General features: G+C 40.8%; 1 protein-coding gene across 5 annotated transcripts; it reads left to right on the forward strand.

Moving 5' to 3' along the window:
- On the forward strand, positions 1–26,558 carry upf3a (UPF3A regulator of nonsense mediated mRNA decay). 5 transcript variants are annotated; one of them, XM_065011566.1, is made up of 11 exons: positions 1–216; positions 4,095–4,201; positions 4,595–4,677; positions 6,272–6,370; positions 6,836–6,946; positions 7,025–7,080; positions 9,678–9,836; positions 12,176–12,309; positions 15,887–16,184; positions 21,822–21,914; positions 24,819–26,558. In XM_065011566.1, the coding sequence occupies exons 1-11, from the start codon at positions 76–78 to the stop codon at positions 24,984–24,986; spliced, it is 1,449 nt and encodes a 482-aa protein (XP_064867638.1). In that variant the 5' UTR covers positions 1–75; the 3' UTR covers positions 24,987–26,558. The 5 variants fall into 5 exon arrangements, with proteins under 5 accessions (XP_064867638.1, XP_064867632.1, XP_029486754.1 ...); XM_065011560.1 differs by having other exon boundaries at positions 3–216; positions 4,571–4,677; XM_029630894.2 differs by having other exon boundaries at positions 3–216; positions 4,571–4,677; positions 15,887–16,172; positions 21,837–21,914.
- The last annotated feature ends 231 nt before the right edge of the window (positions 26,559–26,789 follow it).

A 26,789-nucleotide genomic window follows, 5' to 3' on the forward strand; every position in this document is an offset into this window, starting at 1 on the left:
ATCGCGGTACTTGGTTTAGAACTCTCGCGAGGGGACATAGTGACTTCCACAGGAGAGGAAGAGAGATGGAGAGAGATGAGGTCTGAAAAGGACCAAATGCCCGGAGGCAGGGAGAAAAGTGTCGTCGAGATACAATTTAGAGACATTCCGAGGGAACAGGACGCCGTCTTTGTCAACTCAAAGCAGAAAGAAGAGAAGAAGGAGGTATTTACTAAGGTAGGCAGAGCGCTGTGATGGCGTGTTTGTTATTGCAGTCGGCCGCAGATATGGACGAGGCAACATAATCGGCACCACAGGCAGCGAACGCGAGAGGTATGCTAAGATACAATTTATGCTTGATCCGAAAATGTTGTCGGTTCTCCTTATGGAGGGTGTGACGCATTTATGGAGCCTCTGGAAGGCACGCAGAGGCCGAATTGAGCTCTCTGTACTGCATCGCCATGCGCCTACCAAATTTTCTAACGATCTGCATTAGGTGCATGCAATATATGTCAACAACAACATACACTACATGACCAAAAGTATGTTGACACCTGCTGTTGAACAGTTCTTTCCAAAATCATTCAAATTTAGTTGTTTCTCCCCCTTTGCTGCTATAACGGCCTCCACTCTTCTGGTGAAGGCTTTCCACTAGATGTTGGAACATTGCTGTGGGGACTTGCTTCCATTTAGCCACAAGAGCATTAGTGAGGTCGGGCACTGATGTTGGGCGATTAGGCCTGGCTCGCAGTCGGCTTACCAATTTAATCACAAAAGTGTTTGATGGGGTTGAGGTCAGGGCTCTGTGCAGGCCAGTCAAGTTCTTCCTCGCCAATCTCGACACACCATTTCTGTATGGACCTCACTTTGTGCATGGTAGCTTGCTGAACCAGGAAAGGGCCTTCCACAAACTTTTGCCACAAAGTTGAAGCACAGAATCATCTAGAATGTAACTGGAAGTAAGGGGCCTAGCTCAACCATGAAATACAGCCTCAGACCATTTTTCCTCCTCCACCAGACTTTACAGTTGGCACTATGCGTTCGGGCAGGTAGCGTTCTCCCGGTATCTGCCCCCCAAAAATTACTAACTGATTTACTGGAAAGGTGCCATCTGATGACAGTGCCACGTTGAAAGTCACTGAGCTCTTTAGTAAGGCCATAATCCTCCAATGTTTTTTCTATGGAGATTGCATGGCTGTGTGCTTGATTTTATACACCTGTCAGCAACAAGTGTGGCTGAAATTTATTTTATTTTTTATTTCACCTTTATTTAACCAGGTAGGCTAGTTGAGAACATGTTCTCATTTACAACTGCAACCTGGCCAAGATAAAGCATAGCAGTGTGAACAGACAACAACACAGAGTTACACATGGAGTAAACAATAAACAAATCAATAACACAGTAGAAAAAAAAGTGTCTATATACATTGTGTGCAAAAGGCATGAGGAGGTAGGCAAATAATTACAATTTAGCAGATTAACACTGGAGTGATAAATGATCAGATGGTCATGTGCAGGTAGAGATACTGTTGTGCAAAAGAGCAGAAAAGTAAATAAATAAAAACAGTGTGGGGATGAGGTAGGTCAATTGGGTGGGCTATTTACCGATGGACTATGTACAGCTGCAGCGATCGGTTAGCTGCTCAGATAGCAGATGTTTAAAGTTGTTGAGGGAGATAAGTCTCCAATTTCAGCGATTTTTGCAATTCGTTCCAGTCACAGGCAGCAGAGAACTGGAAGGAAAGGCCGCCAAATGAGGACTTGGCTCTAGGGATGATCAGTGAGATACACCTGTTGGAGCGCGTGCTACGGGTGGGTGTTGCCATCGTGACCAGTGAACTGAGATAAGGCGGAGCTTTACCTAGCATGGACTTGTAGATGACCTGGAGTCAGTGGGTCTGGCGACGAATATGTAGCGAGGGCCAGCTGACTAGAGAATACAGGTCGCAGTGGTGGGTGGTATAAGGTGCTTTAGTAACAAAACGGATGGCACTATGATAAACTGCATCCAGTTTGCTGAGTAGAGTATTGGACGCTATTTTGTAGATGACATCGCCAAAGTGGAGGATCGGTAGGATAGTCAGTTTTACTAGACGGCGTGAGTTAAGGAGGCTTTGTTGCGGAATAGAAAGCCAACTCTAGATTTGATTTTAGATTAGAGATGTTTGATATGAGTCTGGAAGGAGAGTTTACAGTCTAGCCAGACACCTAGGTACTTATAGATGTCCACATATTCTAGGTCGGAACCATCCGAAATAACCGATTCCACTAATTTGAAGAGGTGTCCACATACTTTTGTATATATAGTGTATCTGAAGTAGTAGGCCTATGTTTGAACAAAGTAATATGTATGTTTGCTGTACTATTGTATGCATGTAACGCTACTGTAGCTTATGCTATGTTGATAAAGTTGCAAAGGTATAGGCGGTGCACTTCTGCCCCAAAGAATGCCTACATCACATTGCTCAATTCAATGAGCATACAGTGGGGCAAAAAAAGTATTTAGTCAGCCACCAATTGTGCAAGTTCTCCCACTTAAAAAGATGAGGCCTGTAATTTTCATCATAGGTACACTTCAACTATGACAGACAAGATGAGGGGAAAAAATCCAGAAAATCACATTTTTCATGAATTTATTTGCAAATGATGGTGGAAAATAAGTATTTGGTCACCTACAAATAAGCAAGATTTCTGGCTCTCACAGACCTGTAACTTCTTCTTTAAGAGGCTCCTCTTGTCCTCCAGTCGTTACCTGTATTAATGGCACCTGTTTGAACTTGTTATCAGTATAAAAGACACCTGTCCACAACCTCAAACAGTCACACTCCAAACTCCACTATGGCCAAGACCAAGGAGCTGTCAAAGGACACCAGAAACAAAATTGTAGACCTGCACCAGGCTGGGAAGACTGAATCTGCAATAGGTAAGCAGCTTGGTTTGAAGAAATCAACTGTGGGAGCAATTATTAGGAAATGGAAGACATACAAGACCACTGATAATCTCCCTCGATCTGGATTTCCACGCAAGATGTCACCCCGTGGGGTCAAAATGATCACAAGAACGGTGAGCAAAAATCCAAGAAGCACACGGGGGGACCTAGTGAATGACCTGCAGAGAGCTGGGACCAAAGTAACAAAGCCTACCATCAGTAACACACTACGCCGCCAGGGACTCAAATCCTTTAGTGCCAGACGTGTCTCCCTGCTTAAGCCAGTACATGTCCAGGCCCGTCTGAAGTTTGCTAGAGAGCATTTGTCATATGGTCAGATGAAACCAAAATATAACTTTTTGGGAAAAACTGAACTCGCGTGTTTGGAGGACAAAGAATGCTGAGTTGCATCCAAAGAACACCATACCTACTGTGAAGCATGGGGGTGGAAACATCATGCTTTGGGGCAGTTTTTTCTGCAAAGGGACCAGGACGACTGATCCGTGTAAAGAATGAATGGGGCCATGTATCGTGAGATTTTGAGTGAAAACCTCCTTCCATCAGCAAGGGCATTGAAGATGAAACGTGGCTGGGTCTTTCAGCATGACAAGGATCCCAATCACACCGCACCGGCAACGAAGGAGTGGCTTCGTAAGAAGCATTTCAAGGTCCTGGAGTGGCCTAGCCAGTCTCCAGATCTCAACCCCATAGAAAATCTTTGGAGGGAGTTGAAAGTCCGTGTTGCCCAGCAACAGCCCCAAAACATCACTGCTCTAGAGGAGATCTGCATGGAGGAATGGGCCAAAATACCAGCAACAGTGTGTGAAAACCTTGTGAAGATTTACAGAAAACGTTTGACCTCTGTCATTGCTAACAAAGGGTATATAACAAAGTATTGAGAAAAACTTTTGATATTGACCAAATACTTATTTTCCACCATAATTTACAAATACATTCATTACAAATCCTACAATGTGATTTTCTGGATTTTTTTTCTCATTTTGTCTGTCATAGTTGAAATGTATGTAATCAAACAACCAAGACACACAGTACAAATTCATTGATTTAAGAGTAAATTCCATCCAACTATTAACGTGACCATGAATGTCTTTGGTGTCTTGCCAATTTTAGTGTAATTTCAACCCACTATTTTGTGTTTGTGCATGTATGTCCTTCTCGGTTCCAGGTAGTAATAAGGCGACTTCCACCCAACCTGTCCAAGGACCAGCTGGAAGAACAGCTCAGTCCTCTTCCATCCTTTGACTACTTTGAGTTCTTCCCTGCAGATCAAAGGTGAATATTTAGTAGGATACTCCATGTGTTGGGACAGGGTGCCTGCACAGATCATTGTTTTTCTCAGATCTGCATCGGGTGATGCCAACATCATGATGTTGACATTACCCACAGATATTAAACAATTGGCTTCACCAAACCTTGGTTTGTGAAGTCCATACCGCCTTTGCTGTTAATGCCGATTCAGCCTGACTGAATGATTTCTAAATGATCTTGCTAAAACACTAGCACAGTAATCTAATCATTAGGTTACCACCTAAAATCAGGGTGTATCAGAGAATATGTCATCATCACTCTTTTAACTCCACATTTTAGATAGGCTGCTCTTGATGGAATGGCTTTCTAAAACAACCTGTTAATTCCATGCAGCCTCTACCCACACTTGTTCTCCAGAGCTTACATCAACTTCAAAAACCCAGAGGACATCCTGCTCTTCAGAGACCGCTTTGATGGCTATGTTTTCATTGATAACAAAGGTATATTTTTTTATGTACACTACCATTCAAAAGTTTGGGGTCACTTAGAAATGTCCTTGTTTATGAAAGAAAAGCAAAACATTTTTGCCCATTAAAATAACAACAATTTGATCAGAAATACAGTGTAGACATTATAAATGTTGTAAATTACTATTGTAGCTGAAAATCTACATAGGCTTACAGAGGCCCATTATCAGCAACCTTCACTCCTGTGTTCCAATGGCACGTTGTGTTAGCTAATCAAAGTTTATCATTTTAAAAGGCTAATTGATCATTAGAAAACCCTTTTGCAATTATGTTAGCACAGCTGAAAAATGCTGCCACTCTTCTTCCTATTCTGGAGATTCTCCATCGATCTTGCTTTTTAGTGCAGGACTAGGCTTAATCTATATCTGGGAAACCTATCCTAAATATTTCCTATTACCAATGTCTTAGTGCTTAGTAGTTAGTGTTTACACAATGTTTTTGAGCAGATAGTCCTGTAGGTAGAAGTACTGTGCCTTTAGAAAGTATTCGGAACCCTTGACTTTTCCACATTTTGTTATGCTTACAGCCTTATTCTAAAATGTATTACATACAAATAATTCCTCAGCAATCTACGCACAATAACCCATAATGACAAAGTGAAAACAGGTTTTTAGAATGTTTTGCTAATTTATGTAAAATAAAAAACAGATACCTTATTTATATTATTCAGACCATTCACTGTAAGACTCGAATTGAGCTCAGGTCAATCATGTTTCCTTTCATCATCCTTTAGATGTTTCTATGACTTTATTGGACTCCACCTGTGGTAAATTCAATTGATTGGACATGATTTGAAAAAGGCACACACCTGTCTATGTAAGGTCCCACAGTTGACAGTGCATGTCAGAGAAAAAACCAAGCCATGAGGTCAAAGGAATTGTTCGTAGAGCTCAGAGATAGGATTGTGTCGAGGCACAGATCTGAGAAAGGGTACCACAACATTTCTCCAGCATTGACGGTCCCCAAGAACACAGTGGCCTCCAACATTCTTAAATGGAAGAAGTTTGGAACCACCAGGACTGGCTGCCCCAAGCTGAGCAATCAGGGGAGAAGGGCCTTGGTCAAGGTGTACAAGAACCCGATGCCAGAGCTCTCGAGTTGATCTGTGGAGATGGGAGAACCTTCCAGAAGGACAGCCATCTCTGCAGATAATTTTGCACGCCCAATTTTTCAGTTTTTGATTTGTTAAAAAGGTTTGAAATATAAAATAAATGTCGTTCCACTTCATGATTGTGTCCCACTTGTTGTTGATTCTTCACAAAAAAATACAGTTTTATATCTTTATGTTTGAAGCCTGAAATGTGGCAAAAGGTCGCAAAGTTCAAGGGGGCCGAATACTTTCGCAAGGCACTGTATATAATGCAATTAAACACATCCTCAATGGTCAACGCTCAGTGTTTTTTTTTGTGATGCTTCTTTTTTTGTGGTGCTTTATTGTGTGTGTGTGTAGGCTCTAATCTGTCATGAGACATGAGGGTTTCACAACCCCAGATGCCATGGTAATTGTTTGATCATTGTGTCAGGTGTTGTCTAATGATGATCTGTCTCCATGTCAATATTTGCTCAGGCCAGGAGTACCCAGCTGTGGTAGAGTTTGCACCCTTTCAGAAAGTATCCAAGAAGAAACTCAAAAAGAAAGATGCCAAAGCCGGAAGCATTGAAGAAGGTGGGTGCTGGACCTGTGTCTTTTTTTAGAAACTATTCAGCCATATAGCCTGGATGCCTGATTGTTTCTGCATTCAATGTCAAAACATGTCGGGACTGGCAAACACAGACTGGATCCCATGCCACCCTTTACATTTATAGTATATGGGGTTTTAGCCCCCTCATTGTACTTTATGGATTTATTTTAGCATCTGATAAATAACGCAAAAAAAAAAAAAATCTGGGATGTAGTGAAGGATAAACGCACACAAATGCAGATAACAAACCTTTCTATTTTCCGAATAGAGATTACATGCCTATTACACCAAATTAACGTATTTAGCTTTGATAACATCCCCTCCTGTCATCTGAGGCTTTAACCCTATATTTTACCCCCCTTATTCTTTACCACCACATCCTTGGTAACAATGTGACTGATGGACCTCATCCCTCTTCTTGACTCATCCTAATCCTTCTCCCCTCGCAGACCCAGAGTACTGTCGGTTTCTGGAGAACTACTCCTGTGATGAGGAGAAGTCCATGGCCAACCCTGAAACCCTGCTGGGAGAGATAGAGGCCAAGACAAGGGAACTCATAGGTACTAGGATCAATCAGTCAACCAATAAGTCAGGCATTCAATCAATCTGACTTTGCATTATATGTGATTTAATTTCAGCCAAAAGAACAACACCTCTTCTGGAGTACATCAAGAATAAGAAACTTGAGAAGCAGGTAAGAGCAATGTAACAGTGAAAAATAATGTGTTTATAGTTGTCCATTGTGGACTCTTATCCAGACATACAGTGGTTCCTCAATTAAAAGTTGCGTTATACCACGGTAAAGCCAAATTATGCTTGATCTGAAAATGTGGTCGGAGGTGCCGTATGGATGGCGTAACGCAATTACGGAGTCTCCGGAGTCATAGAGAGACCAAATTGAGCTCCGTACCACATCGCTGTGCACCTCTCAAATTTTGTAACAATACGGAGGGCTCTGTATAGCTCCGCATTGACATAATTGGTTGACGGTAGGTGAGGGTGGGAGGTCCTGTACAAACTCACTTCCTTGACAATTAATAATGTTCTGTACTATGTATTATGTTATGTTTCATGTGGACCTCAGGAAGAGTAGCTGATGCTTTTGCAGCAGCTAATGGGGATCCTAATAAATACCAAAACTTCCAAAAGTATGTTTGCTCTGACTTCTGCGGAGGCCACATCACCAGTAAATGCTGTGGCCAATGCAGATGTCGGATTGACCATGCAGCGCCTTTTACAGTGCTTGCCGTTAAATGCTCCTTTTAAGATCACCATGACATGCAATTGGTGAATACACTTCATGATTAAAATTGAATTTGATTTATATATATATGTGTGTGTGTGTGTGTGTGTGTATATATATATATATATATAAAAAAAAAAATCTTTGTAAACTTATAGGAAGAATGAAATATTTGGATGGTTATAGGCCAAAATCTGATTGTTTCTATTCATATGTGACCATTATATCCTGGCCTTTATTTACGATAATTTTACTTGTAGAAGGTTCTCTTATTCACAGCACTGTATGGGTTTTGACTGACAGCCATTATAAACTTCAGCACTGTGTGACAAGATGCCCCTATCTCTCCCGCTAATTTGGATACTTTTGTATATTTGTTGTGTAAATGAGGGAGGGATATTCTGTAAATCGAGATGCCACTAGATGTTTATTTCTATTGTTGTTATCTTTTCGGTAACATTCCATAAATCTATTCATTCAGAAGGTCAAAATCAATAGGCACACTGCGCTCGCTCCTATCCCCGTTCAGATGACTGACCGCAGCATTTAGCGGTAGCCTAAACTGTGGCACAAATTGGTGTTTTAACACCTTGCCGAGTTATTGGTGGTGTGAATGTTTCTGTCCGAGAGTCTCTCCTCTCACACTATAGAGGTTTGCAAAAATACAGCTGCGTAGTGAATTACCATGAATAAAAATAAAGAGCTATCTCATCAGCCCAAAAATCAGTTGGCGGGTGGTCCTGGAGTTGAGCGAGAGAGGGAAGAAAAAGGATACTTGTGCCTTACAGCCCATTATATAAACAAAGAGTGGGTCCTTGTGGAGAGGGAGCTATTGATCACGGAGTGGGACAGTTCCCAGCACAAAACTGCAGATAACAGCTATTGTGAAAGAGGGATGTTGTTGATTTCCTATCGCTTCAAAGAGGCCACACTCGCTGTTGAGGCAGGCAAACAGTAAAGTGCCATCTACAGCTGGATAGGCCTACAGTATATCTAACTCTTTAAAAAAAAAAAAAAAATTATCAACTGAAAACATTCATGACATAATTCTACCAAGCCTACAAGCGTTTTGGCTCGAGAAACTTACAATACAACAATGCAGTAAATACATTGATCATCTCTGCAACATTTTACCCATGATCATGGAGTGGAAGTGCAACTTAAATTTAGTTCAAATGCAGTTGAAATAAACATCTGCATTTTAAAACATACTTTTTTTTAATCATTATTTTATTGACATTAAGATGTTGATGAACAAATACTGTAGATCAGGGGTGTTAAACTCATTCCATGGAGGGCCTAGTGTCTGCAGGTTTTGGGTTTTTCCTTTCAAATAAGACCTAGACAACCATGTGAGGGGAATTCTTTACTAATTAGTGACCTTAATTCATCAAATCAAAGGGAGCCTTGACTAAGTAAACAATAAATAAACCGCAACATGTTGGCTAAAGGAATTGCATTCACGAGTAAATGCAAATGTTTTTCATCTTAGAACAAATAAAACATTCTTTATAAATTATTTTTGTATTTGTGTTGTATGGTAAAAAATATTGTTCACCTGTTTGATACAAGTCTAAAAATAGAAATCAACTCGGCGTCAAGGGTCTATTGATATGATACTATGACAATGTATTTCAAAATAACAGAATAGCATGTTTTGAGTATTATTTACCCCTGCTTAGTAGCCGAGGCTATATGGCTGTACCATCAATTTATTAATTTGGGGGTCAACACATATATATTTTAAGACTATAATGGAATATAACATTACATTTTTTGTTTGTCTTTCAAGAGGCAATTATCAGTTTCTATCACCCATTCATCAATGCACATCATTCAGTGAGAAGAGAGACACATTAGCACCTGGGTACCAGTGCTTTATTTTCCGAACCCAAATGCATAATCAGTGTTCTAGCTCCCCCTTGCAGTGATGCTAAGTACCACACTATACCACAATCTACCTCTGTGCTCTACAGCATAAACTCAAAACTTTTAATTTAGGAACCACTGTAGATTAACTCTCACTATGAGATGCCATTTTTCTGCAGAGGATAAGGGAGGAAAAGAGAGAGGAGCGTCGACGCAGGGAGATGGAGAAGAAACGCCAGAGGGAGGAGGAGAAAAGGAAGCGGAGGGAGGAGGAGAGACGCAAACGCAAGGAGGCGGATAAACTGAAGAAGCTGTCGGAGAAGGAGATCAAGATAAAGGTGGTCACTGGTTCATTTTGAGTGGTATATGCACATTCACTAAATTCAAGAGTTTAGGAAGCCCTTTGTGTGCTGGGTTTTGTTAGTTTTAAGTATTAGTTAGTTAGTTAGTAAACTTGGGACCGAGAGTAAAAGCTGCAATCAGCAGTAAAAATAATAACAAATCGCCCTCCCAGCCGGTTTCGGTAAAAAACTGAGGGATGGGGCTGGAGAAATGTAATCACTCTCAAATTCATAGTTCTAAGGATGACCAAAATGTGAGTTTAAGCCATATTTTGATGCTATATACTGTTCATTTACTTTGTTTACAAACATTGGAGTAAAACAAACATATACAGTTGAAGTCAGAGGTTTACATACACTTAGGTTGGAGTCATTGAAACTTGTTTTTCAACCACTCCACACATTTTTATTTTATTTTTACCTTTATTTTACTAGGCAAGTCAGTTAAGAACACATTTTTATTTTCAATGACGGCCTAGGAACAGTGGGTTAACTGCCTGTTCAGGGGCAGAACGACAGATTTGTACCTTGTCAGCTCGGGGATTCGAACTTGCAACCTTTCAGTTACTAGTCCAACGCTCTAACCACCTAGGCTACCCTGCCGCCCTTGTTAACAAAGTTAACAGTTATAGTTTTGGCAAGTGAGTTAGAACATCTACTTTGTGCATAACACAAGTAATTTTTCCAACAATTGTTTACAGACAGATTATTTAACTTATAATTCACTGTATCACAATTCCAGTGGGTCAGAAGTTTAAATACACTAAATTGACTGTGCCTTTAAACAGCTTGGAAAATTCCAGAAAATTATGTAATGGCTTTAGAAGCTTCTGATAAGCTAATTGACATCATTTGAGTCAATTTGAGGTGTACCTGTGGATGTATTTCAAGGCCTACCTTCAAACTCAGTGCCTCTTTGCTTGACATCATGGGAAAATCAAAAGAAATCAGCCAAGACCTCAGAAAAAAGCCTGTAGACCTCCATAGATCTGGTTCATCCTTGGGAGCAATTTCCAAACACCTGAAGGTACCACGTTCATCTGTACAAACAATAGTACGCAAGTATAAACACCATGGAACCACGCAGCCGTCGTACCGCTCAGGAAGGAGACACGTTCTGTCTCCTATAAATAAATGTACTTTGGTGCGAAAAGTGCAAATCAGTCCTAGAACAGCAGCAAAAGACCTTGTGAAGATGCTGGAGGAAACGGGTACAGAAGTATTTATATTCACAGCAAAACGGGTCCTAAATCGACATGACCTGAATGGCCGCTCAGCAAGGAAGAAGCCACTGCTCCAAAACCGCCATAGAAAAGGCAGACTACGGTTTGCAACTGCACATGGGGACAAAGATCATACTTTTTGGAGAAATGTCCTCTGGTCTAATGAAACAAAAATAGAACTGTTTGGCCATAATGACCATCGTTATGTTTGGAGGAAAAAGGGGGACGCTTGCAAGCCGAAGAACACCATCCCAACCTTGAAGCACGGGGGTGGCAGCATCATGTTGTGGGGGTGCTTTGCTGCAGGAGGGACTGGTGCACTTCACAAAATAGATGGCATCATGAGGGAGGATAATTATGTGAATATATTTAAGAAACATCTCAAGACATCGTTCAGGAAGTTAAGGCTTGGTCGGAAATGGGTCTTCCAAATCAACAATGACCCCAAGCATACTTCCAAAGTTGTGGCAAAATGGCTTAAGGACAACCCGGTCACGGTATTGGAGTGGCCATCACAAAGCCCTGATCTCAATCCTATAGAACATTTGTGGGCAGAACTGAAAAAGCTTGTGTGAACAAACTTGACTCATCCACACAAGCTCTGTCAGGTGGACTGGGCCAAAAAGCTTGTGGAAGGCCCCCCCGAAACGTTTGACCCAAGTTAAACAATTTAAAGGCAATGCTACCAAATACTAATTGAGTGTATGTAAACTTTTGACCCACTGGGATTGTGATGAAAGAAATAATAGCTGCAATAAATCCTTCTCTCTACTATTATTCTAAGTGGTGATTATAACTGATGTAAGATAGGGAATTTCTACTAGGATTAAATGTCAGGAATTGTGAAGCTGCGTTTAAATGTATTTGGCTAAGGTGTATGTAAACTTCTGACTTCAACTGTATTTTGGATTCTGATTGGGTAGAAGAGTTGAATTCAGCTCATGAGGCATTTTTTATGGATTTTTCAAGAATCAAATATCACTTATAAGTCAAAAAATGTATGTAGCAACTGGCCATTTAAGGCTTAAAGAAAGAACAGATAGTTAGTTACTGTGTTGTGCAAATAAGTGTTCGTAGTTTTTGGGTAGTAAGTGTGTTTTGGGCTTGCCTCAGCTCCTAAAGAAGTGTGACCGGGACGATGACATGGACTCTGACAGGCTCAAGGACAAAGGGGACAGTGGGGATACGGAAAGGGCCAAGTGGGACAAACCCAGTGGACAAATGAGGTTCAAGGAAGCCAAGGACAAGTAAGTACCTTTTTAAGTGAACTATTCATGTAGATAACTCTGTTTTTTTGTTTTTCTCAGTTATAACAAACCAAAATGGGTGGTGGGATGTTTTCTATGCCTTAAGCCCTTTTCTCACCAACTGCATAGCAATCTTTTCATCCGAATTCACCAAAAATACAGATTCAGATTTTGACGCACTAAACCATTCACATAAAATCTGATGCATATTTCCTTCCACTTTTCCAAACAATTCGTATAATATCACCAATGCTGCCGTGGTCATTCTCAGTACTAATATGCTGTAGAGGATGAAGTAATGAGAAAAATAATACAATACTGGAAAAACAATATGCAACTGAAAATATTAGGATAGGCTATTCATCTATAGGATGGATCATGACTCAATATGTTATTATTGGCTACGTTTCATTCAGTGGCACATTTAATTAGAGAGGAAACGTAAAACTGGCACCTGTCATCATTTCTCACACATACAATATGCTGACCATCATGATGCTTGCTACCTACAGTTTTCTTTCTATCTGATTAAAGAGATGAAGTCCAGACAGGCTAGGTCTATTTTATTAAACTATATGAATGGACATAAAGAATTAATGAACTCATAGCCTACACGTATACCCACCTGCCCACAGACCGAAAAGGACCCCTCAATCAAAGCCTCCTGCAGCGCATCTTACTCAGACACATAAGCAAATCACATTTATCCATTAACTTCAAAGTAATTTCTGTTGGATATCAAAAACTAGTCTACGTTATAGAGTAGTGCTCAATCAATGAAGCCTATCATTAAAATTGATTAGGAAAGTTTTAAGTGGGAGATATAGAGACAGCGTTGATATAGGCTATATGAAGATGAAATTGACAACCATTAGAAAATAACACATGCATTCAACCTTTCCATAGCCTAATGATCAGCCATTTTTTTTAAGCAATGTGGTTATTTTGACACTTCATTTTAACTTGAGTGTTTTATCTAAATCTGTGCAACCACTTATTGATTAGGGTAAACGCCAACGGATTTTGTCTGTCTTTTAGGGTTGCTTATAGAACAGGTGATCGCCTAGATTCACTTTAGTAGGTCTATCAAAAAAAAAAAAATGCTATACGAATGATTCATTAATATATTATAATGCCCCTGCACAGACTCTGTACTGGTACCCCATATATATATATATATATATATATATATATAGCCAAGTTATCATTACTCATTGCTCACATGTTACTCATTACTCACATGTTATTACTTTTTTATTATTTCTCTTTTCACTCTATTTTCTCTCTGAATTGTTGGGGCCTGTAATTAAGCATTTAATTATTGTCTAACTTACATGCTGACCAAACTGGTCACGTTGATTTTGTTCACCCACACCCAGAAGCGATCAGGACTCACAGGTTGAAATATCAAAACAAACTCTGAAACAATTATATTTATTTGGGGACAGGTCAAAAATCATTCAACTTTTACTTGCTGTTGCTAGCTAATTTGTCCTGGTATGAAAGGGGGATACCTAGTCAGTTGTCCAACTGAATGTATTCAACTGAAATGTTCTGCATTTAACCCAACTCCTTTATAAACATTGAGTTGTTATTTTACCTGAAATGCACAAGGTCCTCAACTCTGACAATTAATCCACAGATAAAACTGTAAACAGAATTTGTTTCTCGTCATCTCTCCTCCTTCCTTAAGGCTTATTTTTCTTCGTTAGACTTTATATGGCGGTTGGCAATCAACTTTACAGCAACCTACTGGAGTGTGCACCTAAGTTCATCTTTCAATCACCCACGTGGGTATATGCTCCTAAAATCCAGTGAGGAGATGGGAGAGGCCGGACTTGCAGCACGTTGAGCGCCAAAAATATAACCAATTTCTATTTTAGCGCCTGACCATGCAGACGCTCGCTGACGCCCGCGAGCGGTATGGGTGCAATGATTGAATAACGTGTGTGTAAATGTATTTTGCGACGCGAGCGGTGTAGTCAGCATGTTACACAGCTCTCTGTCTTCCCTTCATGCGCAATTCATGCATCTCTGCTGGCAACTCAACTTTCTCTTCCCCCTCTCTCTAGCGCTTGAATGAGCAACCTATATTGACAATGAACAGCAATATAGTTTGAAAGTTATTTCATGCCTAGGCCTATTCAAGGAGACAAGCATAGATCGATCCTCTTGGCTACAGCGTTGGTAATGAACTGGCAGGGACGTTTGAATGGCGAGAGCGACATGTAGCTAGTGTGATGTGATCAGATTGGCTATTGATACATTGCTGCACTGATGTAATGTTAATGTAAAAAAAAAGGCAGAGAAATGTATTAATTCATTCATTCACACAACGAAACCCACAGACCTGTCAGTGGCAGTGCGCGACCTGTCAGTGTCAGTGTCCCAGATAACAATTTCAGCTTATTGGTTGGCTGACAAGTTCACGCAATTATTTGCGCGCATCAATGTGACTGGAAGCCGTGCTTTGTTATGATTCTGAACAGTCAGATAGCTAGCAAAAATGACAATGTCTGCCATGTGGGGAATCGATGGTGGCTCATTTCAGCTAGTTTTATCTTGTTCTTGACACCATGTCTTGTTTTGAGGTGTTTTGACTGATTTCATGTCAATGCTAATATGGCTAAAATTTGCTAGCTAGCTAACCAACAACTGTAAAGATCTATTTGAGAGAGTGCTCATTGTGCAAATGTATTTGTTTTCAATAAACATTTGGAGATTAAATATAGTTGACATATTGTCAACAATCTCAGCCAACTGTCTGTTTTGCCCCATAGTTGTCAGCGCAGTGGTTGTTGCTAAACAACCAACCCCTCTATTTTCACATGTGAAAGCAAAAATCTATCCAGTGCTGAATAAATATTTGACGGATTGCAGCAGGACAATATTTTTGTTTTATTGTTCTTGTTTTATTTAATTGCACCAAAGAAAACAAGTGATAGACAACAATACAGATTTTTAAAAATGAGACATGGGCCTCCCGAGTGGCGCAGTGGTGCCATTAGAGATTCTGGGTTCGAGTCCAGGCTCTGTCGCAGCCGGAATATCCTTGTCTCATCGCCCACTAGCGACTCCTGTGGCGGGCCGGGCGCAGTGCACACTGACACGGTCGCCAGGTGTACGGTGTTTCCTCCAACACATTGGTGCGGCTGGCTTCCCGGTTGGATGGGCATTGTGTCAAGAATCAGTGCGGCTTGGTTGGGTTGTGTTTCGGGGGACGCATGGCTCTCGACCTTCGCCTCTCCCGAGTCAGTACGGGAGTTGCAGCGATGAGACAGGACTGTAACAACTACCAATTAGATACCACGAAATTGGGGAGAGAAAAGGGGTGGGGAAAAAACCACGAGGTGCGCATATACATTTTTTTCGTCCAAATCACGGACTTGGTGAGAAAGAGCCTTTTACTTTGAGCGAAACTTCCTTTTCACAGTGGGATGCCAACTTTGGCCATGACCCACCTACAACCTTACCTTTACAAAACGAATGTTTCTATTCAGGGCCAAGGTCTTAAACTGATACCACAACCCTCCAGTGTGATAACCATTCTAACTGTTCTTCCCTTTCCTGCCACTAGGGGTCAGATGGAGAGTGATAAGGGAGAACACGGCCGCAGGCAGAGAGACAAAGACCACAGAGGAAGAGATGAGGAGAGGAAACGACAGCGCCACCACTATGAGTTTGACAAGTTCATACGGCGCAAGGAGGAGACCAAGTGGGGCAAAGGCTACTGCCAGGACCGGGCCAAGAAAGATGGCCACCACCACGGCTCCTACTCCTACTGCCCCAGTACGGGTGACAAGGTGGGTAAGGAGGACAGGGAAGGCATTGGCGCTAGCAGGAAGGACCGCACCCGGAACAAGGTGAGCGACAAGGTGAGCAAGAGAGGTTCTGGTGTTGGGGTAGGTTGTTCTTTTTGCGGTTAATTTTTATTGAAATAACATTGGTAATGTACAGGCTACGTTTTACATTACAGTGCCTTTATTACTGTGTAATTATTCCTGTGCGTACACTGTAAAAAGTATTGTTGGGGCGGCAGGGTAGCCTAGTGGTTAGAGCGTTGGACTAGTAACCGGAAGGTTACAAGTTCAAACCCCCGAGCTGACAAGGTACAAATCTGTCGTTCTGCCCCTGAACAGGCAGTTAACCCACTGTTCCTAGGCCGTCATTGAAAATAAGAATTTGTTCTTAACTGACTTGCCTAGGTAAATAAAGGTTTAAAAAAAAAAAAATTGTTGCAAGGTTGGATTCGTTTGTACTTTTAAGTATTTTTAAGTTAACAAAGGTTGTTTTACATTCTTGTAATATATTCTGTTTTTTTTTAGAATATAACCCCACCATACAGTGGTTTCTCCTTTAAAAGTTTTGAGCTTACACTGCGGGACTTAGAGGTACTCAGCGTCACAGCTTCATTGCTCCTGACCACCACAAGGGGGAGTTAGAGAACTCATTATGCATTTGGGTCCAAAGGTTTTTATATGACCAATCATATTGAATGGTTCCAATGACGAATTTGACGCGGGCCACCCGTCCCTGGTGACTTCAGCAAAGATGGCTGACAAAACATTACTGGAAGCAAAATGTATGTAGTTATAACATCAAAGCGAGTCAAGCACAACATTTACAATTGAGAGGAATATGTTAGTTAATGTAGAGACTAACGATTGTGAATACTTTTTTCTTATAAAGTTAATTTACCAAAATCTCTATTTAGCAAGGTTTTTCCCCCCAGCCATATCCAATACCAGGTGTATCAAACTCATTCATTTTTAGCAAGCAGGGAGCAGATTTTCGAACCCTCAACATTCTTGCCTGAAGTCCAGCATGCTATTGACTGTGCCAAATGTATTAATTTGGGTTGGGGTCGATTGTGGCTAAAGACACTGGGTCAATTGGAATCTTTAACGTGGAAAGGGGGACAAGTATTATTATTAGTTTTTCACAAGCATAGCAGGATGGGCTATTAGCTGAACAATAGACTATTCAACCTTTACTAAAGAATTGTCTAATTGCCGAGCTAGGTGTGAAACCCCCTCCTCCCCAGCTTGCAACAAATCATTTTCAGGACTATCTAGAAAAAGCAGCGGAGATGCGCAATAGGTTTCTAAGAGGAGGCTGTTCTCCACAATGTGTGGATGAAGCTCTTAATTTGGCATTGGGGAAACCACGACAATGAACTGCTACAAAAAAGACCCGCTAAAGAACAGTCTGTAATGTTCACAACCATATATACTTTGAACACGTGAAAAGTGGGAGATGCGGTCAAGAAACACTGGCATGTTTTATTTACGCGATAAATTGGTCCATGCCAACTGCCAGTCACAAAAGAAAATCAGCCAGAATGTTTTGGGATTTTCACCCTCCAGACATTATTTCCCAAAGGTCTTAATTATGAAATGCCTATGTATGTTACGTTGTAAATTTCAACATGAATTATGCCCCTATTTCAGATTACTCTGATGTTTTACTTACACGGGACCCAATGATTTATGAAAACTTGCTTGGTAGGTCGATGTCCTCATTGTGGTTTTACAGACGTGTTTAATACGTTTTATGTAAACACTTTATTTGAATATTTATGAAATGGATATTGTTATATTTGGTAGCACTTATTTGTTTTTCCTTTGCCTCCAACCCCTTTCAATGTGTGGAACGGATGTGGGTGTGGCTAGGTCTACATAAGGGTGCTAATTGTTTTTTAAACTCATAAAAGCTCTGACGAAGGCTGTGAGGCCAATACATAAATCTTATTAAAGATCAGCGATACGATCAAGAGCAGTGTGCGGGTTCCCTCTTCTTTTTCCTCATCTTTATCCCGCTGTTGCCATGCACCTGCAAAAAAAGGTAGCTCAGATGTGCGAGTGCCTTTTTGAATTTTGAATTTGACTTTACAAACAACAAGAGGGCTTAATTGGAGTCTATTTTTTCGGAGCCTAGATCTATATAAAATAACTTAACTGGCTGAGGTAGGCTATGAGGCTTTATTAGGCCTACTTACAATTGCAACCGGTCAAAAATGTAGCATCCTATATAGATCAATCATTTAAAGAAAAAAAGGCTGCACGTTCGAACTAAAACAATGTAACTAAAAATAAAGTGCACATTTGTAATTCCCAAAAGGTAGATACAAATTATGTGTGACATTGTGGTTACAATAAAGAATGTAGCCCATCATGCAAATGATTCCTATTAGCAGGACAATATACTTTTTATAGCCCGGCTACTGTTGTTAAAATCCCTCAACTTGCAATGTATTCGATGCTGAAGTACTCTAAAGTGTTACATTTCTAACTAAAAAAAGCATTTATTTATCAACATCTTTATGCTTTCGTTAATCTTCTTGATCTTCTTCCTTTTTCTGTAGCAATTTTGAGCAAATTGCTCAAGGGCCACGGTTGATTCGTCTGTGAAGATGACATTATTGAATGTCTCGCCAGCTTTGATCTGGGTCTGCAGGACGCAAAGTACTTTGTTTGTCAGACGAATCATTGGGTCGAAACTACAGAACAGTACAAAACAAGAAAACACACATAGTTAATGTTCTGAGAATTAAAAATAGATTTCTTACCGAGCCGTGATGCCTGCAGATTACAGATTGCCTTTGCCGATCGCTCATCTTCATTCATCAGTGAGTCAATTGCTTGAATCGTCATTGACTCACTCACGAGTTGAAAAGGAACGAGATGGCGTCACAATCCATGCCAGGCACACCTGTGAGCTCTGGAACTCCACCTCTGACAGGCAGAGTCAACATACAGAACGTGGCAGGTTTGTCAGGTCGTCGGTTCACCCTGACATTTCCATTCCTCTTCTGACAACAGAACTTGACCAACTGCTCACCTGGCACAGCAAGGGCCGCCCGGACCGTTATGCTGTTTTACATATTCCAAGGATATGTAACCGAAGAGATACCACGAGTAGGCACAGAATACATAGCCGTTGTGGTTACAACTTTGTTCCAATACTTCTGTAAATCAGTGATATTTTTTTCCCATAGTAATTCGTTATGGATCCATAACTAAATCAACATCTGCATTTTGAAATAGTTTTTTTATAATTATTTTATTAACGAAATGTGTTAGTTTATTAGGCACTTTGCAGTCTACAATACATACTGTAGTTAACATGGGACTCTTTCAAAATGCAGATGTTGGTTTAGTTATGGATCCATAATGAATTACTATGGGAATAAATATCACTGATTTACAGAAATATCTGAACAAGGTTGTAACCACAGCGGCTATGCATTCTGTGCCCACTCGTGGTATCTCTCTTCGGTTACACATCCTTGGAATAGCAGAACAGCATAACGGTCCTCCAGTCCTGTAGCCTACTCCCAACCGTCATTGTGTACATCGCCGTATTTTCCATTCCATCCTAACGGAAACCCTGAGGGTTTTGTTTTTAGTTTTTCTCTGAATAGAAACACCATAACATTAATTAAGCCAAATTTCTTAAAATCATTCCCATATTTTATGTTATTACAAAAAGGTTTTAAATTTTCTGGTAATGCCAATACGGAACACGATAAAATGCTTCTCAAAGATGCCCTCTGGTGGTCAAACTAACAATAACTTGCAGTAACAAAAAATGGTTGAGAATTAAATGCAGTGCCACAGTAAGACGCAACTTTTAAAGGAGGAACCACTGAAAACATTTCCAGTTGCTTGTCAAGCAGCATGTATACCCAAGTCTGTGTTTCGTCAGCTGTGAAGACAGTGTTATACTGTTGCAGTGGAGACATTTTTATTTGAATACAACTTTATTGTGCGCGAGATGATGATTTACAGCATAAGTTGATCGTATGTACTGTCATCCTACATCATGTTGAAAACAGTGAAAATTACAGTACATACAGTGGGGCAAAAAAGTATTTAATCAGCCACCAATTGTGCAAGTTCTCCCACTTAAAAAGATGAGAGAGGCCTGTAATTTTCATCATAGGTACACTTCAACTATGACAGACAAAATGAGAAGAAAAAAATCCAGAAAATCACATTGTAGGATTTTTAATGAATTTATTTGCAAATGATGGTGGAAGATAAGTATTTGGTCACCTACAAACAAGCAAGATTTCTGGCTCTCACAGACCTGTAACTTCTTCTTTAAGAGGCTCCTCTGTCCTCCACTCGTTACCTGTATTAATGGCACCTGTTTGAACTTGTTATCAGTATAAAAGACACCTGTCCACAACCTCAAACAGTCACACTCCAACCTCCACTATGGCCAAGACCAAAGAGCTGTCAAAGGACACCAGAAACAAAATGGTAGACCTGCACCAGGCTGGTAAGACTGAATCTGCAAGGTAAGCAGCTTGGTTTGAAGAAATCAACTGTGGGAGCAATTATTAGGCAATGGAAGACATACAAGACCACTGATAATCTCCCTCGATCTGGATTTCCAAGCAAGATGTCACCCCGTGGGGTCAAAATGATCACAAGAACGGTGAGCAAAAATCTCAGAACCACACGGGGGGACCTAGTGAATGACCTGCAGAGAGCTGGGACCAAAGTAACAAAGCATACCATCAGTAACACACTACGCCGCCAGGGACTCAAATCCTGCAGTGCCAGACGTGTCCCCCCTGCTTAAGCTAGTACATGTCCAGGCCCGTCTGAAGTTTGCTAGAGAGCATTTGGATGATCCAGAAGAAGATTGGGAGAATGTCATATGGTCAGATGAAACCAAAATATAACTTTTTGGTAAAAACTCAACTCGTTGTGTTTGGAGGACAAAGAATGCTGAGTTGCATCCAAAGAACACCATACCTACTGTGAAGCATGGGGGTGGAAACATCATGCTTTGGGGCTGTTTTTCTGCAAAGGGACCAGGACGACTTATCCGTGTAAAGGAAAGAATGAATGGGGCCATGTATCGTGAGATTGAGTGAAAGCCTCCTTCCATCATCAAGGGCATTGAAGATGAAACGTGGCTGGATTTTTCAGCATGACAATGATTCCAAACACACCGCCCGGGCAACGAAGGAGTGGCTTCATAAGAAGCATTTCAAGGTCCTGGAGTGGCCTAGCCAGTCTCCAGATCTCAACCCCATAGAAAATCTTTGGAGGGAGTTGAAAGTCCGTGTTGCCCAGCAACAGCCCCAAAACATCACTGCTCTAGAGGAGATCTGCATGGAGGAATGGGAAAAAATACCAGCAACAGTGCGTGAAAACCTTGTGAAGACTTACAGAAAACGTTTGACCTCTGTCATTGCCAACAAAGGGTATATAACAAATTATTGAGAAACTTTTGTTATTGACCAAATACTTATTTTCCACCATAATTTGCAAATCAATTCATAATAAATCCTACAATGTGATTTTCTGGATTTTTTTTCTTCTCATTTTGTCTGTCATAGTTGAAGTGTACCTATGATGAAAATTACAGGCCTCTCTCATCTTTTTAAGTGGGAGAACTTGCACAATTGGTGGCTGACTAAATACTGTTTTGCCCCACTGTATGCACCACACATAAGAACATTACATATCTACATGTTACTCCTATTGATCCAGGCTTGTGTCTCTCAGTCTGTGTTAGCCCATCAGGACAGAGGGACGTCCCAGTCAGAGGGGCCACACCAGATAGGAGGGGCTCTGCCAAACAAGGTACAGTCAGCTATCCTTTCCACAACCAGCTAAGGTACAGCTAGGCTTTCTACATGGGTGATGAGGGGGGTGCACTTTGGGAGTAATTTATTGCGCCAGGCAAGCTCAATTAAAAGCAGATAAAGAAAGACAAAATACTTTTTAAACCCAGGTCTGATCGGTGGGGGCCGGAGGTTGGGGCATCTGCTAGTACAGCATCTAACATATCAACATCTAACAATGTGCTTTTGATGTAATTTGGAGAAAAAAATTATTAAACATCTTCTCCAGAATCACTGGAGCAATCGGCACCAAATTCGTTATATAGCATCTATGGATACACATCTTCAATATTTCCAAGACTGTAGCTGAAACAATATGGCCGCTATAAGCCAATGAGCTTGCATGAATATTTTTTTCCTGTCCAACAGTACCACCATGCTGCCGAACTGAACCATACTTTACAGGTTAGCTAGATTCATATCCCTGAGCATTTATGACAAATTGTATCACTCTGAGGCAAACCGAACAAGACATATAAACGTCCCCATTATAGCACCACTGTGTCAATCTCAATGTGATTGCATATTTTGAGTCTTGACAGTGTTTAGAATATAAATGTGTATTGGTCAGTAACGACCATGTGGTTTGAGATGCTAACCTGGAACATATTGTGTTGAGAGACATTGATCCATAGATTCTATATATTACATTTATTCTAGATCTGTCCAGTGGTTCCAGAGTAGATGTCATTTAAGTGTTTTTCACAAAATTCTAAATGGCAGAAAATCCATTATGGTGGACCTTATGGGTTCATGAGGCAAATGTGTTCCTTGTGAGGAGAGGGACCAATGAACCGAATTATGAGCTGAGGGGCGTCACCTTTTAAAGGTTGCATTTTCAATCGCTTGTTGTAGCGCGACCATGTGGCTAATGGCATTGCATCAGTGGGTGTGGCCCATGGCCATTTACCATCATGCAACTTTACTTCCTCATAGGCCTTATTATCTCACGGGAATATATTTTTTTTTTTCACCAAATTTGCAGAATTGGTATAATAATAATGACAAGAAATACAAAAATGGTTTCACCAGCTTCACTGCCTGAACCACTAATAATCAACGGCAACAAATGTCCCTTTTTCAGGACCCTGTCTTTCAAAATTAAATCCAAATAACTTCACAGATCTTCATTGTAAAGGGTTTAAACACTGTCTCCATGCTTGTTCAATGAACCATCAACAATTAATGAACATGCACCTGTGGAACAGTCGTTAAGACAATAGCAGCTTACAGACGGTAGGCAATTAAGGTCACAGTTATGAGGCCTTTCTACTGACTCTGAAAAACATCAAACAAAAGATGTCCATCTGTGTGAATGTGCCTTAGGCATGCTGCAAGGAGGCATGAGGACTGCAGATGTGGCCAGGGCAATAAATTGCCATTTCCGTACTGTGAGACGCCTAAGACAGTGCTACAGGGAGACAGGACGGACAGCTGATCGTCCTCGCAGTGGCAGACTCTGTAACAACACCTGCACAGGATCGGTACATCCGAACATCACACCTGCGGGACAGGTACAGGATGGCAACAACAGCCCGAGTTACACCAGGAATGCACAATCCCTCCATCAGTGCTCAGACTGTCCGCAATAGGCTGAGAGAGGCTGGACTGAGGGCTTGTAGGCCTGTTGTAAGGCAGGTCCTCACCAGACATCACGGCAACAACGTCGTCTATGGGCGCAAACCCACCATCGCTGGACCAGACAGGACTGGCAAAAAGTGTTCTTCACTGACGAGTCAAGGTTTTGTCTAACCAGGGGAGATGGTCGGATTCGCGTTTATTGTTGAAGGAATGAGCATTACACCGAGGCCTGTACTCTGTAGCCGGATCGAGGTGGAGGGTCCGTCATGGTCTGGGGCGGTGTGTCACAGCATCATCGGACTGAGCTTGTTGTTATTGCAGGCAATCTCAACTCTGTGCGTTACAGGAAAGACATCCTCCTCCCTCATGTGGTACCCTTTCTGCTGGCTCATCCTGACATGACCCTCCAGCATGACAATGCTACCAGCCATACTGCTCGTTCTGTGCATGATTTCCTTTCCCCTCCAAGACAGTAATGTCAGTGTTCTGGAATGGCCAGCGAAGAGCCCGGATCTCAATCCCATTGATCTCAATCCCACCTGTTGGATTAGAGGATGAGGGCTAGGGCCATTCCCCCCCAGAAATGTCCGGGAACTTGCAGGTGCCTTGGTGGATGAGTGGGGTAACATCTCACAGCAAGAACGGGCAAATCTGGTGCAGTCCATGAATACGAGATGCACTGCAGTACTTAATGCAGTTGGTGGACACACCAGATACTGACTGTTACTTTTAAATTTGCACATTATTCCATTTCTGTTAGTCACATGTCTGTGAAATTGTTCTGTTTATGTATCAGTTGTTGAATGTTAAGTTTGCTGAAAATAAACGCAGTTGACAGTGAGTGTTTATTTTTTTGTTGTTTATATGGGATTTATATAGAGCTTTTCAATTACCCAAAGTCGTTTAATTAATTAATATAGACACTCCCATTCTCAATGATAAAAATGTAGATAGTACAGAATAGGCACAAAACTCTGACAATATCAGAATCTTACAGTAAACTTAGACAGGTTTCATTTTCTTTCTGTCCTGAACGTTATTCACTTACTGTAAATAGCCCTCTTATGGATGATTTCCCGGACAAAGATTAAGCCTAGTCCTGGATTAAAAGCGCTCTCAATGTAGAATCTCCATTGAAATAGTTTTTTTTGTCCAGAACTAGGCTCAATGTGTGTCAAGGAAAACAACTCTGATAGTTTAGCAGCCATTTTGCTTGTTGTTGTTGTTGTGAACCAGATTGTGTCGCTTTTCTCTCCCATGTTCCTGCCTCCTCTCCATACAGGACAGACCGGCCATGCAGCTCTACCAGCCTGGCACTCGCAAATGCATGGGCTCAGCGAGCAAAGGTTACGAGCTCCCCATCGGCCAGTCGCCAGAACACGTTGCGGTAGATCACTGCTATGAGGCCATTGCCATGGGAACAGGCTCGGAAAAGAGTAGTGAAGATTAGTCCAGTCCGTAGTCCGCTCTGATAGGCCTTTCACATTCTTTATGCGTATTGGGCTGCCAGATTGTAGGCTTCTGCATTACTAAACAACACGCATGTGCAAGGCTTTGGGGTTGATGGAGCTGCACTCACAGGTCACATCATTTGAACTTTCCGACACTTCTGCATCAAAACCTTTGTGCAAATAATGTGAAAGGCTTGTAAGATTGGCCTGCCCTGACAGGAGGAGGAGGGTAACAAAAATCAAACATTCCCAGAACATAATGGGAACATTTTCATTGTGTTCCCATTTGGTTGTATACTGTGCATCACAAGAGAATGTTCTCTAAGCATGATGGGACCGAGGTTATAGGAAGTTGTTTGTTTCTTGCCTGTGTGTTATTCCCATCTTGGTTCACCCTTGGGTACAATAGCACAATAATGACCTTCATTCATTATGTTTTTTAGTTTTTTTACCCTATATGTACAGTTGTTTCATGACAGGATAGTTAATCCGTGGTGTTTACACGTCTGGTACATTCACTCATTTCAGAAACCACTGCCTGATAACAGTTATTTATATATATGTTATAGTTATATTTTGTATATTCCACATGAGACATTGTGTCATTGTTTTAATGAGAGTGTACCTGAGGCAGCACATTACAAGCCAGTTTCCCGGACACAGATTACGCCTAGTCCTGGAATAAAAAAGCATGGTCAATGGAGAAGCTTTTTAGTCCAGGGCTAAAATGTATCTGTGTCCTGTAAATTTCCCCTATGTGTCTGTCTACTAAGGAATATCTCAGCAAGTGAGATCATATTTATATGCCTTTTTAGTGATTCCATTTGATTGGGATGTTTTTCAAAGAAAGTCTATAGATTTTATCACAACGAAAATATATGAAGTAGTGAGAATTATATTTAAGATATTCAAAATGTATTTGCAGTGTTGGATGTAGAACCTTTTAGAATATATTAAGCAAATAATTGTGTGTGCATATGTGCGTGTGTGTTTCAGTGTTTTGAGTGTGTGATAGGAGACAGAGAATAAAATGTTTAGGTTGTCAACAATATGCTTTGTCAATTGTTCCCTTGTATAATGTGACTTATGACAATTTTTACATCATCGAATTTCTAGTTGTCATAGACAGTAGCTATTTGTGTTAGGAAACAAGGTGACGTGAACTGTCTTATAAAACAGTATTTCACATTTGAGCCAAGAAGAACAAAATTATTCATCATGGATTTAGAGCCCAGAGTTTTTCCTGGTCAGGTTACACGATCAACAAAAACTTCTGCCACTTAAATGTCATGCTGAAAAGGAGGCAAAATAACATTAAAGGTGCTGAGTTTGATGCTGTTTAAAGTCTACATTTTCTAAACTGCACGGTTTTCTACCAAATTGTGAACTGTTGGATTCAGCTGATTCCTGAACTGCAGTATGTTATGTTATAGATATGTGTAACATGCCTTAGATATTTTTTGCACATGACAGTAAAATCACATTCTGGTTAAGACACTTTCCTTCTGTTTGTTGTTTGTTTTCATGAAGAGATTTGAAAAAAAGTTAAATAAAATGATCCAATAGAGGTTTTCCTGTTCCTCGATTGAATTAATATTTTTTCTGTTTGGAAAAAAAAAAAGGATGTCCACTTCTTTTATGACTAGGAGTACATGTATAATATCCACTCAGTAATATCTTAATATTTCCATTACACTTTCTATGAATACACTCTTCATGAGTACATTGTAATGCCTCATGGGCTATGCATACTGGCATTATGGTGCTCAACATAGGTGCATGGCTGTTATATTAATAAAGCA

This window comes from Oncorhynchus nerka, linkage group LG3 (genome assembly GCF_034236695.1).
Source record: "Oncorhynchus nerka isolate Pitt River linkage group LG3, Oner_Uvic_2.0, whole genome shotgun sequence".
Lineage (NCBI taxonomy): Eukaryota > Metazoa > Chordata > Actinopteri > Salmoniformes > Salmonidae > Oncorhynchus > Oncorhynchus nerka.